Here is an 18,049-nt window from a genome sequence, read left to right as displayed (position 1 = left end):
ATTAAATCTCACAGGAGGAAAGCCAAGTGCGCCCCTTCCACAGAGACCTCAAAACACCCGGTTGCTCGGCGCGTAATCGACCAATTAAATCGCTGACCTGTTTTCTTGGGTCTGAATCAGAGGTACTCATTTTAAGGGTGAAAACAAAAGCCAGGAGATCACGCGGCTCTCCGGGACCAGGACTGCGCAATCAGTTAAGAGAATATGAGGTATGTGCCTGTGCAAAATGACACTCAAAGTGAGATGCTGAAACAGGAGTGGGGAAATCCTGTTCCTGGAGGGATGGATCCGGTTCTGGATTTCACGCAAGCCTCTTCTCTCAGTTAACCAAATTAGACAAATAATTTCAATGACTTGAAATTTAAACTACATTAACTCATCAGCTTATGAATGACAGCCAAATACTTTTCTGTGTCACTAAATATGCTTTTTTTCCTGGGGTAAAAATGAAAGCATAAACGTGAAGTGTTTAAAGAGCCAATTAACTCATTGAAGCAAGGTTAACTAGTGGAAACAGAAGCTGGCATGAAAACCAGAAACAGATACATCCCTTCCAGGACTGGTATTACCCAACCCTGACATAAAGGAGGGAATACCCACCTGTCTCACAATGCTACCTACCCATGGTAATGACTGCAGAAAATGGCTTGGGCTGCAGAGTCCGACTCCCAGCACCAGTTACGGGAACAAACACATTTCATTGCCAGCTCTCTGTTGAGAAAACAAAATGTAAATAGTTAATATTTTTTAAACATTTTCTCTGTAGTAGAGTAAGTCGCTTTTATCGAATTTCCTTATAAATCTAGCAAGATTTCCGGGGTTAATCAGTGAATACAGGCCAGTGAAACTGCATAGGTCTACTTAAAATTATTTATTTCTAAGATAAAAAAAAAAGATGTAGATGTGCAGCTGGGCATCTCCTCCTTAAGTTTCAGGTTGCAAAGGATTATGGGGGAAAAGGAACCCATTAAACTTTTGTTTTTCACCTCCCCCCACAGTGAAATGCAGATTCTAATTGGAAATTTTGCACGGCAACCTTCTGCAGAACTGTGCAGCCCAACGAGGATTAGAGGTCTCCGGATTAAATTTATAATGACAAAATAATGAACTATGTAGTCTCAGCATTTCCAAATATATATCCAGAATATCATAGCAAAATAGCTTCAATGAGCAGGCTGAGCATAACCTAATTATGTCTGTTGGGGGGCGGTTGTTTTTCACTCCTTTTTCATACAAAACAATGAAAATGAATTCATTTCCTGTTGCTCATTTAATGCCTCCAATATTCATTTCCTGCTTTTTTAAAAATAACTGAAGTGCTTTCCTTGAAAACAGAAAGCCAACATTGAACACAAAACTAGACTCTGAATTCTACATTCACAGGAATGGAGAAGCATTGAGAACAAAGACAGGTACTAAACATGGCCATTGTGCTGCTTGTATTGTGCAATGTTACTTTTGTATTAAAATGTAATGAGACGTCAGTACGATGTGTGCGTACAATGGCTACTAAACCCAAAAAACTACCACAAAAATTTTTTTAAAATGGTAACCAACCATAATAAACAAACCAGTGGCCCAGTATAAATATGTTTATTAGATTCACGCACACGCGCGCACACGCAGACACACGCACAAACAGGCGTCTCTGTACATCATCAACACACTTCTACTCAATTCTCCATTCACAAAAAAAAAGAACAGCAAGAAAAAGGTAAACACAAAACATACCTGTCAAACAGCACACGAGCCCAACAAACCAGTACTGCCGTCAAACTAATTCACCAGATATTTTTCTTGCAAATCATGCACAGTAGTGTGGCTCAGATAAGGTATAGCCCAGAGAGTAGTAGAAAGACCATTTTGTAAGTTACACTTGCACTTTTCAGCCTTCACAGGATGTGTCATTGGTATACATGGAAGAATGTACATCTTGGAAGAAAATACACAGAGAAACTCTGGATACCCAGATCAGCTACATACCCTGAATGTCATTTGTCGTTTTTGGATGTTGACCGAGATCTCTAGAAAGTCATTTACTGTTCACAAACCAGCTACACAAAGTTAGGAAAAAATATTTTAGTGAAATGACAAAATTTTCCTAATATTTACACATTCAGAAAAAAATTGGGCATTCGCAGAGTATTTGGTTGGTTTATTGACCAGATCATGGCATAATCTCTTGACATTACCAAATCAATCACAGCCATTTCACTGCGGGATAACAACCCTGCTTGTCACGTGTGAGGAGTTGGTCTAAATTGCACCAGAGAATTATCATCAGTGCTACCTAACACTAGCAATTCTGTAGATCTATCGTACCCTTCAAATAACACTGGGTCCCAACAATGGTCTGACAAGATCCATTGTGATGCCTCTTCTTTGCTGCCCTCTAGTGGTTGGACAGCTAACAGCACATAATTCAGCATGCTGCCCATTTCCCCAAACGAGTACTTACTCATTGCTAAAGGATTAGTGCATTAATAACAATCACTTTTCAATATTAGATTATTCAGTTAATAAAGCGCCAATACAGTTGACTCTCAACATTATTGCAAAAAACAATAAGACTTTTTTGCCTTGCCATTTTTGAACTATGCAGCCAACACGTAACACAGCTATATCACAAGAAAAGAATAATCTGTCAAACTTGCATCAAGTGCCGTTTTAAAAAACCCTGATTTTTGCTTTTTGCGCTCCACAATTAGCTTCGGTTTACTACTGGGTTTACCCATGTGAAATGCAATAAACCGTGGCATCCTTTGGCACAGTACGGTCATGCGTCCGAAAGGTAAGGCAATTAAAAAAAAAAAAAATTTAGGACATCATTGAAGAAAAGCATTTTTTCATATCCAGGGTAAGGCACAGGTCCTTACAGACCACAGCCATGCAGGGGAAAGCCGTTTTTACTGAGGCGTATTCATGGGAGAACACGAATCTACATGCTAAGGCTATTCTAAACTTTGTTCACTACCGACATTGCGTCTTCACGCGTCATCACACATGCTGTCCACCTCGAGAGGACGTCAGCGTTCATTTTCTGAACGCGTCTTAACGATCCGTCCGCCGAGTCGACCGAATATAAATGAATCCGCTTCCGTTGGCACTGTCGGATCTGCGCTGGTGGAGAATCAGATTCGCGACCTCACTCGGGCAGTTCAGAGGCGGGGCGATGGGAGCTTATTACATCGCCAAGTCAATAAAGGGGGAAAACAAATCTAATTGCGGGTCCTTCTATGTCAACAAAGGCACACTTTGTAACCAGAACTTCACGATCTAATTCGACAAAGAACAACAACTTCCTGTTTGTTTTGTCAGACAATAAAATGCAAGTAAGACTAGTAACCGTTCTAAATAATTAGACACACAGGGACTGACTGCACTGCTGTGTAGGAAATGTGGCACTACATTCAAAGCAGTAGCTGTAAACAGTACACAAAAAGGGTGAGATTTAATCAGCGCTAGTACCTCTGAAGATAGAGACCCTGCAGAAAGGAAAGATGCGAGGAGATGAAAACTTTGTTTTTCTACATCCGTAGTTCCTTTGCCACAAATGTCAGAGGTTTGTGGCGGCGAATCAGAGACTGATCACCTCACAGCGGGCCTACCACGAATGGCGGAGCTCACTCTGTGCACTGGAAGCTATTAGTGCAAGATCTCAGCAGCAAGAAAATAATTTGCTTCCAAGCTATCGTTGCATGGTCCGTGTGTGCTTTTTGTTCTTCTTTGAAGGAAAATAAAAGAAAAACAACCCCTAAAAAGAGAAGAGAATTCTCAATCTTCTCGTCTTGTTTTGCTGTCCTTTCCCCCCTCCCCTCACAGTCCAGTCAGTCGGTGAGCCTCCAGGCCAGCAGGGGGCGCTGTCTCACACGGCGGTGGTGTCCCCGTACTCTTTGTTCCAGCGCGCGTACAGCTCGAGGGTCTGAGGGCTGACGCTGCGCTTGATCTTCTTCAGCGACTCCTCGAAGTCGCAGAACTTGATATTCCGCACCTGGGCCGAGACAGAGAGACGGAGAAACGAAGGGCAGCTTCAAAGGCGGTTCAGACAAAGAGAAGAGCACTCTACACACAATAAACCGACCGAGGACACCGTATTCAATTTACCTGAAGGACAAGGTTAAAGCCTCATTCAAAAAAATTGTCTATGACAGTATATCCTACCCACCAGGGTTCAAGCCCACAAAAAATTGTTTTTTGGAAATTTTTCAAGTTTCTCAAGCCCACTGAAGATGAAGGCTAGCTTACCTCATTCGCCGCCATGTTCTTCACCTGCTCTGGTTTGAGCTCTGTAGCACACAAAAAAAAGAGAGCAAAGATACTGGCAAGGATTCAACCAACATTTGCCTTTAAATCTGACTAAGTAAAAGCAGGAATTATTTTACATCTGAGAATGTGAAGAAAGAGCTTGCATGTACTTCCAAATAAATGTTGAATACAGGCCGTTGTGTTAGAGGGGTTTACCATTGCAAAGATGATATTTGTACATTTGCTCTACGCTTACAATACTGATATGACAAAACAACTAGTGTGCAAAGCAAGTTGGGGGAGTTCTTTAATACTGAATGAAAACTGCAAGACAATCCAGGCACTAAACCTCCCCAAAGGATGGCACAGAAAGCGAATCATACAGCCATTTGGTAATCTCTCATCCTCACCTCTGATTGGCCCAAGAGCTGCATCTTTAGCCAGTGAGGTCAGGTCACTTCCGGAGTATCCCTCTGTCATTCTGAAATCATTTAAAATGGCAGTTAAGTAATTCAAATTATATAGGCAATGGATACTTTGTGATAGACAATGTAGAATTGTCGATATAACATGATGCATCATCTCCACACCAGAAAAAAAGCTTATGGGAAACCTAATCGCTACTCTATTCTCTGAAAAAGGATACAGCTGTTGCACTTCATGTTTACACTGACTTCACTTACAAAATCTAAATGATTTAAGCTCAGGTTTCCCAGAGAGCCACAACTGAGAAGAATTTCACGAGGCACCTTACACGAACGGTCACCTGTATTTATTTAGCTTCAGCGCTAGTTCAGTAGCGCACTGAAAAGCACCTCCAGCACATCAGGGCCTGTGTGTGGAGCTGGGCGCTCTTACCTGGCGAGTTTGGCCAGGTCTTTCTGGCTCAGCGGGTTCCCATGCTTCCCCAGGAGGTTTCTCAGCAGCTTGTATCGAGTCTGAAACGCACGATATAAAAAAATCAGATCATTTTTAAGGTTTAAAAAACATAACTGTCGATCTCCCTTCCTCAGATCTCCTCTGAATCAACCAATTAAAGATGTTACAGGTTGGAGTGACTACAGGTTTTCACGAAAACGTAAAATCGGTAGAGCGAAACCAAGATTTGACGTACCTCTTCTGTTGGTAGAGCCACATACAGGCGTTTTGCAAATCGCCTGTTTTAAAAAAAAAAAAAAAAAAAAAAAAAAAAAAGAAGTGCTTCTGATTACCCAAGACAGGCTTACTAAAGACAAACACAAATGTTCTCAACAGATAAGATAACCACAGTAAGCCAGTGCTCACGCGGTGAGGATGCCACTTCCTGTTTATAAAACGCAGGACTACAAGCGATGCGCTCGGCAGTGCAACAGACGGTATAGCATTCAGAGAGACCTGAGTGTTCTTTTCCCTTTATAAACAAATAGCCCGTCTATACAGCGCCTGAGGAAATTAAGGTTGAGTAGCTTGCTCAGGGGTACAATAGCAGTGCCCCACCTGGGAATCGATCCCCAAACCCCTGAGATACAAGTCCATTTCCCTAACCATTACACTACCCCTGCCCCTCAGATATTAACAGGTGCGCCCCTCCCTACCTGAGCACGGCTTCGTCCAGCTCCTGCGGCCGATTGGTGGCTCCCATCACCAGCACCCTGTCATCCCCTCCCGATTGGACCTGCACACGAACAGTAGCCAATCAGCCGTCGGCAACACCGACGAGCACCAATCCCTGAAGCCCTACCGCCAACACACTGCACTGCCAGGTGTTTGAGTGAGCGCACAGGAAGTAGTTGCAGGAACACGGTTTCTACAGAAGAACATGGACTGCTGGGTCACGAGTCTCCTTACCCCGTCAAACTCGATCAGGAATTCGGTTTTTAGCCGACGGCTGGCGTCGTGCTCCCCCTCTCTCCTCTCGCACAGGAGGCTGTCGATTTCGTCTGAGGGCGAAGGGCGGGGGGGGAGTAAGGTAAACGAAAGGGATCAGGGATGGGAATTTTCCTCATTAAATCAGGGAATGCCGATTTTCCGACCCTAAATGTCTCTGTGGGTCACCGGCACTTGGCTCTACTGCTGAATGTTTTTCTTCCTGTATTAAGCTGTCAAAAAGAGCTAAAGCTTGTCATAATGTGTGCACTTATGACATAACCAAGCCCTGAGCCTCTGGTTGAGACAAGGGTCTGAAGGGGGGGGGGATAAATAATTCAGTATTTCCTAATTTATCATAAAATAAATAGCAACAATGTTTATTATAAAGCACATTTCATACAACCCCGGCAGTCAAAAGTACTGAACAGAATAATACAATGAAAAAACTATTGAGAAAGAAGACACAGTTTAATAACAGAACACATAGCAGTCAGTAGAAACCACACTCCAGGTTACTGACGACTCTTTAGTTGCTACTGACGACCCTTGGTGGGTTCATGTCGGGGGGAAAACGGGGGGGCCCACACCAATAAATATGATGGAGGGTTTCAGTTCTCTGGCCACGGCGAACAGCGCCCTCACCAGCTTCTCCCCTTCCCCGACCTATGAGAGACGAGCGTGTGAGAGACGGACGGCACTCAAATCCAATCAGAGCTCCAGATCAGTGCTCGTTCCCATGCTCCCCCCCCCCGCCGCACATGCGGGAGCCCGATCAGCGCTCGCTTCCCCGCCCGGGTCACTCACGTATTTGGACGTCAGGCTGGCCGCGCTGATGTTGAAGAAGGTGGCGTTGGACTCCGCGGCGACAGCCTTGGCCTGTTAATGAAAGGTAAACACCGGAACGTTGAGGCACTATTTCAAACGGGGCTTCGTTTAAATGTTAAATTACAGATCTGCCTCTGGGGGACTCCTAAATAATCCACAGCGGGGGGATTTGCTGGAAGCATAAAAGAACTCTGCCGCGATTGGTTCAAACTGATCTACGTCAACCAATGTATGCTTTTAAGAAACGGGGGGGGGGGGGGGGGGGTGTCATGCTCAGTTGGGCAACCTAAATACTGTTACTGTTGCTATGTGCCCATGTAATGCAGCCATACAGTTCTAACTGGAAGATTTCAGGCTACGAGGCTTAAGATTGAGGCTACAAGTAGTTTGGCAATATACCGATATTATTATTTCTGTAAATATATTTACTCTTCATAAGACATGCAAAACAGTTTGTTTAAAAAAAAACATTTCAATTTGTGACAAACAACATGCGGTTCCTTTTGTTATAGATCTGGCCAACTCATAACTGCTGAAAAGGGGGTAGATTCTATTCAGCAAGGCGCTTATAAACGATGAGCCATTCACAGAAATAAAATACAAAAACATGACTCATTAGTCAAAGGATTTATCTTTAGCACTTAAAATGGTGCCATCTTTTGAGCTAAATGAGGAGCATTAAATGCAGTATAAGGGACACAATGTATTTTACTGAATTACTAATGCAATGTTCCAGACAGTGAATTATTTATTTATTTTTATGTTTAATGTATAAGTCATTAAAATTTCCTTCAAATATGTCCGCGCGTGGGGGTGGGGCACTGTGTTTGCTGGAAGGTTCCGTCTACAACGCTAGTCTTTGTGAAGCGGCCATTTCCGGCCCTGTGCGTTGTCCAAATCCCACTCCTCCCCACACCTCTTCTCCACCCCACTCACCAACATGGTCTTCCCGTTCCCTGGGGGGCCAAAGAGGAGAAGGCCCCTGGCGGGGGCCCGAAGACCTGTAAACAGCTGAGAAGAAAAACAAAACAAAACCCACCTCATTCAGTATGACCTCGAAGCTATCCGTTACCGCGACAATCCCACAAAGGACTTATTTACTTCCATGAAAATGTGTCTGATTAAAAGTCAAATGCACATGCTGCTCAGATATGACATGTATGACTACAATCAAAACGCTGATCATTTTATCAATAAGTCTGTGGTGATGAATGGGAATGGGAGCAGGAGTCAGGGATCAGTTACCAGTTAGTCTCCATTCATTCAGGTCAGGAAAAGACCTAAAATTTAATTCATGAGTGTAACAGAATTCCCATAATGCTAATTTTTAAACAAAACGGCTGAAAACGGCAGGATTGGTTTAGAGCCACTTCCTGCTTCCTGTTGCCGGCACGCACCTCCGGTCTGAGGGCAGGGAGGATGACGATCTCCTGCAGGGCCTGTTTGGCCAGGTCCTGTCCCGCCACGTCCTCGAACCGCACCGCCGACCCGCTGAGGAAGAGGAGGGGAGAGAAATGAGCGCGCGATCCGTCGCTGGAGAAAAACCGACACATTCCCAAGAGCGCGGGTCTCAAACTCCAGTCCTGGACGGGCGCAGCGCCTGCAGGATTTTTTGGTGTCCTTCAAATCGGACACTGATTTAGGTCTGGGAAACAAGCCTGATGAGTAAGGCTAAAGCAAAGACAGGCCAGTGGGCCAGTGGCTTGTGGTCCACTCTCACCTGTCCACGATCTCGTTCAGGATGAGGTTGGCCAGCTTGCTGTCCACGTTCTTGAGGTTCTTCATGTCCCTCTTCTTCAGCGGCGTCCCCGTGGGCGTCGTGGGCTTGCCGTTCTGTCGGTTGCCAGGTTTGGCGGAGCCCTGAAGGGGTTAACGGCATTGACAGCGGTGCGGGTTCAGGCTCGTGAAGGACTCTTACTGCGTCGGTTATCAGTGCTGACTCTCTCAACAAAAAGCATCATTCAAGAGGACCGGCGGCCAAGTCATGTGTTTAGTGTGAAGAAAGGGCACTTTAGCCACATGTTATGCTGAAAATAAAAATCCCCCTGAAGGGTGAGTTCTGAGTGCGTATTTTAAAAAAATATATGTCAGAATCTAGACCAGGTCCTAGAGGCTGAATAAATGTGTGAAGAAGTGGGAGAGTGAGTGAATGACTGACTCAGTGAGTGAGTGAGGAAGTAAGATGGAGTATGTGAATGAGTGAGCATGGGAATTAAAGTGTGAATGAGTGAATGAATGAGTGAGTGTGAGAGTGAGAGAAAAAGAGTGAATAAGTGAGTGTGTGAATGAGAGAGAGCAAATAAGTGAGAGAGTGAAAGAGCAAACGAGTGAGTGAGTGTGTGAATGAGTGAGAGAGCGAGAGATCGAATGAGTGAGTGTTTGAGTGAGTGACGAGCCCAGGTGTGAGATACAAGCTGTAGGGTTAGGGTGTGAGGTCGCTTTGGGCGGTTCCTCACCTTGTTGCTGCCGCCGGTTTGGGGTGCGGGTCTGGCGGTGGAGGTGGGGATCCCGCTGTAGCTTGGGGAGCGCTGCTGCCCCTGGGGTCCGGTGGAGGGGGTCTTATGGGCATGTTTCGCCCGGGGGAGGGAGTGGCTGGAGTGTGTCAGAGGATCCCTCTTTTTGGGCACCGCCCCGCTCACTGTCAACAACAGGACAGAGGGCATCGGTTTCCCAGCTCCGAAACGCAACCGCTGTCCTCAACAGGCAAGTTTCACCCAATTCTCGAAGCCGTTTCATACGCTACTCCAGGACAGCAGATAGAACAACCAATCATCTTCAACTCCAACCCACCCCTCCCCAGTCAAATCCATCATCAAACCGTCGGATTCTGAGCGATCATTTCTCATAACATAGATACAGCTCGCAGTGCTGTCGTCTTTTTCCACGAGAGAAATAACGCCGCGTTGGTGACTGGTGCCAAGAAAGATTAACAAGCGTTCTGGCAGTCTTGACAGGAGTCGAGTCAAACAAACGCCCCTCGAGGAGATGGACCTCCGATTCTGACACGTGCCAGTTAATTATGATAGAGTTCTGCGGACATTTTAATCACTCACCAAAGGGGAGAGGGGAAAAAAAAAAAAAAAAACTGTCAGCCGTACACGTCAGAGACGACACCTAAAAACTGGATGTAGGAACATCAGAATAACAAACGAGGAGCGACTCTCTCTCCTCCATCACGGTTTGTTCATTCACGGTATTTGTTATCCCTCCCAGTCTGTCACTCCCACATACGTCTCGCAAGGCCTATCCCATGATTCATCCCGGCTGAAAATAGCGGAGATGAGACCGGCTGGGTAGGCAGACCGGCAGCTGCAGCACGGGTGCTAATATTATACAGGTTCTGATGTAGCACGGGTGCTAACACTTCACAGGTTCTGATGCAGCACGGGTGCTAATATTATACAGGTTCTAATGCAGCACGGGTGCTAATATTATACAGGTTCCAATGTAGCACGGGTGCTAATATTATACAGGTTCCAATGTAGCACGGGTGCTAATATTATACAGGTTCCAATGTAGCACGGGTGCTAATATTATACAGGTTCCAATGTAGCACGGGTGCTAATATTATACAGGTTCTAATGCAGCACGGGTGCTAATATTATACAGGTTCTAATGTAGCACGGGTGCTAACACTTCACAGGTTCTGATGCAGCACGGGTGCTAACACTTCACAGGTTCTAATCTAGTAAGTGTTCATTGTAATCATCCATACATGTGTCACACACGCAAACTTAAAAACATCAAGGTTTACTGGTTGGTCTTGCCCTAAATAGGGCTCTACAGTGCTTCGATTTTAGGAGTATTTGCTCCTCAAAATGTACATGTACTCACAGAAAAAAGGAGCACTTCTACTAAATGGGATGCATTAGTGCGCATCTGAAGTTTTTCACCTTAGGAGCACATGTGCTCCATGGAAAATTATTTTAGCGTGGAACCCAGCAAACGTAGACATCGGTGTTAAGGCAGTGGTGTTAAGGGCTTCAGCGAGTCAGACAGGACACTGAACACCCACCTGAACGCAGATGGCCGTTTTGGTAGCACTGGTTTGTGCTTTCTGTATAGATGTCCCTCTGAGCTGAGCCTGAGGGTACCTTTGCTACGAAATCAGGGAACACAAAAAAACCAACATAGAAAAGGAGGAAGGGAAGAGAAATAATAATAATAATAATAACCTACTGAGGGCATAAAGAAAAAATAATTAAATGAACAAAAGAAATAAGGACGGTCTTACTTGGGGCTCAGCAGGGGGTGAGGGGGGTGGGGTTGGGGTTGGGGGGGGTGAAAGGAGGGTGCGATGCGGCTAAGATGTGCTTAAACCGTTCACAAAGGACGTTAGCAGAAGAGAGCATGCCAATCCTGCTCTCTCATGCGTCAAACTCCACCCTCTGTCTGACCCAACACTTCACAGCAGCACTCCTTTCATATGAACTGACACGGGTACTTTCCCCCTTTACTAATCATTAACTGCAGATTTTTCACACCCTGGGTGTCTTTAGTTGGGCTGTTAGTCTTTGCTTTGTTGCAGAACATTCTTTCCTGCCATTGGTTCTGATAAGAGAGCAAACATTTTTGTGTGAGTATGTGTATTTATGATCTACACAAGTCCACTGCCTCTGAGATGTTAAGGATCTAAAAAATCTGTATTTCCTGACTAATCATGAAGAAAATCAGATTGTTGCAGAAATCAATCTAAACCATTGGATTAAAAACTGGCTGCTTTCAAACGGAATGACAGGACAATCCTTTCCTCCTGTGACAGAGTGCTGTGTGTTGTTGAGGAGTCAGGGCAATGAAGGCAATGTGTGACATGTCCTCGAGTCAGTACATGGTGCAGTATACTGGCCAATGAACATTGTGCAAGAAGCCAACCAATGAACACCGTGCAAGGAGCTGGCCAATGAACACCGTGCAATGAGCCGGCCAATGAATACTGCGCAATGAGCCAGCCAATGAACACCATGCAATGAGCCACCCAATGAACACCGTGCGAGGAGCTGGCCAATGAACACCGCGCGAGAAGCCGGCCAATGAACACCATGTGAGGAGCCGGCCAATGAACACCGCATGAGCCGGCAAGACACTGGCATGAGCGCAATGAACACTGGCAATGAGCCGGCCAATGAACACCTGCGAAGGAGCCGGCCAATGAACACCATGCAAGGAACCGGCCAATGAACACCATGCAAGGAGCCGGCCAATGAACACTGCGCAATGAGCCGGCCAATGAACACTGCGCAATGAGCCGGCCAATGAACACCGCGCAATGAGCCACCCAATGAACACCGTGCAATGAGCCACCCAATGAACAGTCTACATTCTTCCCTTTCAATCACCATGGTCACACAAATTGGAATAATGGCTCAGGCACCAATCAAAGGCACAAGAGCGGTAAGCTTGGAAATGTACAAGACCTTTCACGAACCATTCTAAAAATTTGCCAGGGAGTGGATTTTCACATTAATAGCATTTTGGGTTATTATTATTATTATTTATGTCCTATGGCTGCTTTCATTTTGCCAACTTAAAATGAAAAAAACAAATGACTTCTCCCTTTTTGCCATATTGTTTCCCCAATGTGAAAGGCCACTGAACGCACCATGCGATCAACGGGAGGTATGCCCTTCTTTAATATCCTGCTGTTAGTCTTTACAGTGCATAATTTCAAATGAAGGAAGATGAAAATGAGGAATATTTGCTTTTATTTCTTATTTATAAGGTCTCAGTGAACGAGGTAAGTGGCACGGTGTAACCGGATATTAAAGAGGAGCGGAGGGGGCTAAATCTCTTTCCTGTCTGCGTACCTAAAAGCTCCAGTCGATCCTTGGCCATTATCAGATTGGTGATCATCTTGGCTTGCAGACGCTTCGCTCGCTCACATTTCTCCCCTGAGGAGAGAAGACGAGTGAAATTAGAGATTAAATCTGAGACCCTTGTGATAAAAAAAAAAAAACAACAAGGACACAAAGAGAAACGGAATACACTATAAATAGCAGCGAAACAAAATATATTGAACTGAAATACAATATATTCTAAGAGCACTGCCACACATGGGGTCTTTACTTCTGGTTTAGCACCCAAAACACACAAGACAGCTGGCAAAAACGACAGACTCAGGATAGTGAGATCGCTAAAGAGGAGGAGAGTGTCATCAGTCAGGAGCAGGAGCTCACCTTGTCCCATGATGTCTATGGCAATGCCTTTCTCCAGTTCTGAGATCCCTTTCTTGTACCACTGGACTGCCTGCTCTTTGTGACCTGGAAGCACAAAAACCCAACAAAGGGGTCAGCATGGGGTCAACACAAGGGTCACAGACTCTCAACATGAGCCCACATTTGAGGAAGAAAAGAAAGCAGAAAATGGACAGAGGGATATGGGGCTATACAGGCTATCGACTATTATCATCAACAGTCGCATCTCCACAGTCAGACTACTGCCAGGTGGACGAGTGCAATGGTGTGTTGGCTTTAGCTGCCACAGTTTATCCTTGGCTCAATTAGGCAATTAGCCAAATATACCAGCAATTGTTTAACTGTATATCAGACCTCAGCAAAGACAGATAAAGAACAGTCTTTATTTAAAATGTTAATGGATTATTGGTCTAATTAAATAATTAGGAGCAGAAGTTGGTATGAAGTCCAGAAAAGGCCATGCCAACGGCCTGCCAAAGCGGTCCACTGGCGAGCGTGTGAAAGTGCCGCGGACGTCAGGCCGCCATCAAAGCAGCCGCTAACTTCGCTGGGTCTGAGCAAGAGGCGTCGCTGTCAGAGTAAACATCGCTCCATCTCTCTGAAAAAGCGCCGCGGCTGTCACCGCCAGACCTGGCTACCCGACGAATCGCGGTGAGCGATGGGTGAGCAACTGACACCTGGAACCCGCGTCGACGAATCGAAGCGCGGCTTCGCCCGCTCGCCGTCGTTCATCACTCCGGGACGTTAGTAATGAGGTCGCCGGATTGCGGAGCGGGATTTTTCGACGCGATGGCATTTCTGTGTTCCCTCAGGAGAGGAAAGATGGGGCGACAGCTCAGAAACAAAGAGGCCCGAAATTGCCAAATGAATCGACGTCTTTGTTTTCGCGCAGCGGAAAAAAAAAAAAAAACGACCGTGATACCCCTCAACAATGAGGCTACACATCAACACTCGGGAGTCCAGCGTAAGCACGGGCCCGCAGAGCTGGGAATATCTCCCTGGCTTTGGCGAAAAAAAGCTACAGGATACCAATCTCAGAAATCATATTTCATCCCTTTAACACACAGCATAGCTCCCTATAGGCTAGTCACCAATTATGATTATGAAGGCTTCATTAGAGCCACTCGTGAGTTAATATGACAAAATGAGTCACACACCATCAGGGCCTAAACCGTGAAGTGTATAAATTGATATTCTTTGAGAAGACTGTCAGCCAGGTGCGTTACCTGCCTATCCCCCGCTGTACATTTACACCGACAAAGGCCTTGGTGTTTGAAATCCACCGCCGTCTACCAGACCACCGCCATCTAACCTGCCTCTGTCTCTGAATCTTTAAACGTTTCATACTGCATCAGATGGAGTCCCACAGGGCAGCCCTCTGACAGACATGTCAACTATGACTAAAGTCACGGTGGATTGGCTGAAACAGCAGTCCCTGCAGGCCCCTCCCACAGCCTCTCCGGCTCGGACGCGGTCGATCTGCCGAGCACACCAGCACCCAGGACAAAGCCCTGATGGGGCCTACGTGTCCATTACAAAATAAGGCCACGCCACTCCCGGCTACACACAGTCTACACATGACTGCCTTCACAGGGGATCGCAATTTAGCATTCAGCACTAAAGTTCACCATCAGCCATTCTAAGAAATAAATAAATCAGAACTGCATAAAGTTTCCTTTTCTTTTTTTGCAAAGTGTTTTCAAAGCTTTTATTATAAAACCTTCACGCAACATTTTCAACAACTACAATAACAAACAACAAAAGGATCCGTCCACGCGCAGTGGAAATTAGGGTTAGCAGCAAATGTTACGATACAATGCATCAGATTTTCATTTTAAACAACACATTTGTGTTAATATGCATCTGTCTCCCACAAATAAATGTTAAATAAGTAAATAAAACTGAAAAATGACAATAAACCATAAAAATGTTTTACAGTATAAAAATCAGCTTAGTCAAACTCGGGCAGAACCGGGCGTGTTCTTTTATGTTGGGAGATTTGGGTCTAGGGCTGGCATGGAAAACAACCATTGAACAGCAATTCATCGCATTCCACAAGATCTCTCCTGACTTAACTCCGATTCCGCACACACGCGCGTATGCACAGGAAAGTGAAACCTAAAAGACAACACGCGACTCGCCCAAGCCGACAGCGCGAGAGACATGACTACAAATAGAATTCCATACGGAAGACAACAGCGGTTGTAACGAAAGAAAAGCGGGCACATGCCGTTCTGTTTTGACAGCTCTAGGAAAATCGTTATGGAAATCTATGGAAACACCGAGCAATTGGCCCGTGCCTGACGATAGGCACGCTGCATAGAGGAAAAGGAGAAGGAGAAGGAGATAACGGCTAAGGACAGAAACTAGCAAACAGTACAGAAGGCAACACTGTCAATGCTAATGCTTCAGACTCACACCATACCCAGATGTGCCCAGGACTGGCTGCACACTATACTTCCCTTAATTTTGACGCTCCAACTAGTTTATTACCTCAACTGTAACCTGCTCAATCCACTTGATTCGCTGTGATAGATCCCTTATTACATTTCTGTTACGCCTATTCTTCCCAGGCCAGTCAGTGGAGGACGGGCTCCCCCACGATAGCTGGGTTCATCCTGAGATCTCTTCCCATCAAGAAGTTCCTTGCTACCGTTTGAGGGCTTTTCTCCCCACTGGGAAGTTTTTTTGTTTTTAACCTCACATACTTGCAATTTGCAGGTTCTGGCCTGGTTTTTGCTCTTTTTTTTTGCTACTCTGTAAAGCATCTTTGTGACAATTTTCAGTAAAATGCAACATACAAATAAAACTGATGGGACTTGCCATGATCAGGGTGAGAGCCTCCATCTGCACAATGCATCCGTGCACAGAGATGGCCTTTCACACTCCACTGATGTTCACAATTACTGCCACCCTAAATCATGCAAGGCTGTGCTCACTCATGCCTGCAGGGACACTCCGATTGGGCCACTCAATCCACTGGTTCCGCCACGCCACATGAAGACATGGAAGACATGACACTGTCCAACCAGTGGTATTGTGGCCCATAATTAATTGTTGCCCTTGGAGATGGCAGGCTGGCACATGGTTGCCCTTAGAGGGGGCACCTGGCTGGCACACAGTAAAAATCAATGCTGTGTTCTCATAAGGAGTGATGGTGTTTGTTCTCCATATTCAATAGAACTATTATTTAAGGTGGATCATTTGATTTTAGGAACAGCTGGTCAGTCTGAAATTTTGTACTGGCGAACATTAAATAAAAAATCTACAGCAGGATATAAAACAACTCGCCGATTATTCAGCACAGCGGTGGGTAAACTGGCCTAAATTATATCTCAGCAGCTCATTCATTTACATTATTAATACACGTTTATAATGTAATGTTTAATGGTTAAATAATACGATTGATCTGCTCAAGACAAGCGCAGACTCGAAGAGTTGAACGTCTTGCACAGGCAGACCGTCGAAAAACACAGGAGCTCGCCACTTCCTGGTTGTCAGTTTAAAGCACCCCTCCAAAACTTGCATGGCCAAATATGAATCGTGCCAATGAGTAAACTGTGTACTAACAAGCTATCTGAAATTAGTCTCACATTCGGATTGCGTTTAATACAAAAAAGCTTCTAGCATTACAGCACTTACTCATTCGCAGACTGACCCAGAAACGTGTTGTTTACAAACACGCGCGCGCACGAACACACATACACACACGCGAACGCACGGACGCACAGACGCTAACACAACTGTGACAGACTATAAGTATAACATTGGCTCGAAATTATTCAGGGCCACATGCAAAAACAGAAACACGCAAGCTGACTGACAGAAGCGCCAGTTAGCAAAACTAACCATGGGAAAGCAGCACCTTAGCTATAGATACCAAGCCTACCAAATACCAACAAGTCTATAGATAGTTGGTGGTGGCACTGTCAGTCAGACAGCTGTGCTGCTTGGCTAAAAAGACAGTACTACTAGGAGCGTTAACTAATAATGAACTGAAAGACAAACTTTGCTGTCTTTCAGTTTGTTGACTGAAAGACGACAAAGTAACAAAACACAAGGCTTCCCCTAGAAGCAGAGCTATTTTTCTAACCTTTATCATCCTCGTCGATCCTCAGTGCCACGGAGATGTACTCAAAGGCCTGCTTGTGGTGGCTGCGGATCAGCTCGCCGCTGTCCTCGTACTCCTTGCTCCCGACGTCCGACTCCTCGGGGCGCTTTGCACTGGCCGCCATGGCTCTGGAGAGCCGCTCGCAAACCCAGGCGAACAGGATGCCCAAGTACAGGGCGAGGATTCGGAAGAGCGCAAACACCGCCAGGAGTGGGTAGGAAAAGTAGAACAAATTCCGCTTATGGAGCGACACCTGATCGGGGGCGTCGCCTTCCGGTGCCGTGCTGGTGCAGGCCGAGCCCTTCTTCTTTCTGCCTCGTCCACCCGGAGAATTCATTCACCTGGCTCACCGTCGCCTCCATAACACATAGCGGGAAAGCTTGCTGGGCTTGGGCGTTACTCCAGTCCCCCGAACACAGGCTTTAAATAAGCATCTAAAAGACTTTCCCCCAGTGCCAGCCAAAGATAAAAGGGGCGTTATCAACGAGGCTGCAGAGTTGCACGCTTTCGCTCATAGGCTCTTTAACAACGCTGTCAACTGAAAGACAATGGGTTGTGGGTTGGTTTGGGGGTTTGCACATTTAGGGCGTCTCAGTACGCATGCGTTTGGACAGTCGAGTCCTGAGACACCCCGATCCCTGTGTCTGATTTTCGTTCCAACCACAATTGGAATCCCAGAATTTTAACAAACGGTTAATTTTTCTCAATTAGATTTCATATTTACAGGGATTATTTCCCCTCTGAAGTCACATTATTTTAGAAATAGCAATGCATGCCACAAAGAATAAAATGCACATGTTCTTACTGTTCTTATTAAAAAGGTTTGCGA

General features: G+C 45.5%; 1 protein-coding gene across 2 annotated transcripts; it reads right to left on the bottom strand.

Annotated features, from left to right (window-relative positions):
• Positions 1-1,577: 1,577 nt before the first annotated feature.
• Positions 1,578-17,758, bottom strand: LOC135244600 (spastin-like). 2 transcript variants are annotated; one of them, XM_064317035.1, is made up of 17 exons: positions 17,203-17,757; positions 13,092-13,175; positions 12,723-12,806; positions 10,934-11,017; positions 9,375-9,556; positions 8,639-8,778; positions 8,316-8,409; positions 7,855-7,929; positions 6,898-6,969; positions 6,681-6,756; positions 6,073-6,164; positions 5,820-5,899; positions 5,360-5,402; positions 5,104-5,183; positions 4,656-4,726; positions 4,246-4,286; positions 1,578-3,991 (listed from the first exon to the last, which is right to left on the bottom strand). In XM_064317035.1, exons 1-17 carry the CDS (start codon positions 17,555-17,557, stop codon positions 3,866-3,868), a joined length of 1,779 nt encoding a protein of 592 aa, XP_064173105.1. In that variant the 5' UTR covers positions 17,558-17,757; the 3' UTR covers positions 1,578-3,865. The 2 variants fall into 2 exon arrangements, with proteins under 2 accessions (XP_064173105.1, XP_064173112.1); XM_064317042.1 differs by lacking the exon at positions 10,934-11,017 and having other exon boundaries at positions 17,203-17,758.
• Between the last annotated feature and the right edge of the window lie 291 nt (positions 17,759-18,049).

Source organism: Anguilla rostrata, chromosome 2, assembly GCF_018555375.3.
Source record: "Anguilla rostrata isolate EN2019 chromosome 2, ASM1855537v3, whole genome shotgun sequence".
In the NCBI taxonomy this organism is placed as follows: domain Eukaryota; kingdom Metazoa; phylum Chordata; class Actinopteri; order Anguilliformes; family Anguillidae; genus Anguilla; species Anguilla rostrata.
This window is presented reverse-complemented; position numbering and strand designations above follow the sequence as displayed.

Excerpts from the sequence above, each read along its gene's own strand:
- LOC135244600 (XM_064317035.1), bottom strand. The coding sequence starts at position 17,557 with ATGAATTCTCCGGGTGGACGAGGCAGAAAGAAGAAGGGCTCGGCCTGC. Across the intron at positions 6,757-6,897 it reads CCAGCCTGACGTCCAAATAC|GTCGGGGAAGGGGAGAAGCT; the intron begins GTGAGTGACCCG and ends CGTCTCTCATAG. Across the intron at positions 4,727-5,103 it reads GACCTGGCCAAACTCGCCAG|AATGACAGAGGGATACTCCG; the intron begins GTAAGAGCGCCC and ends AAATGATTTCAG.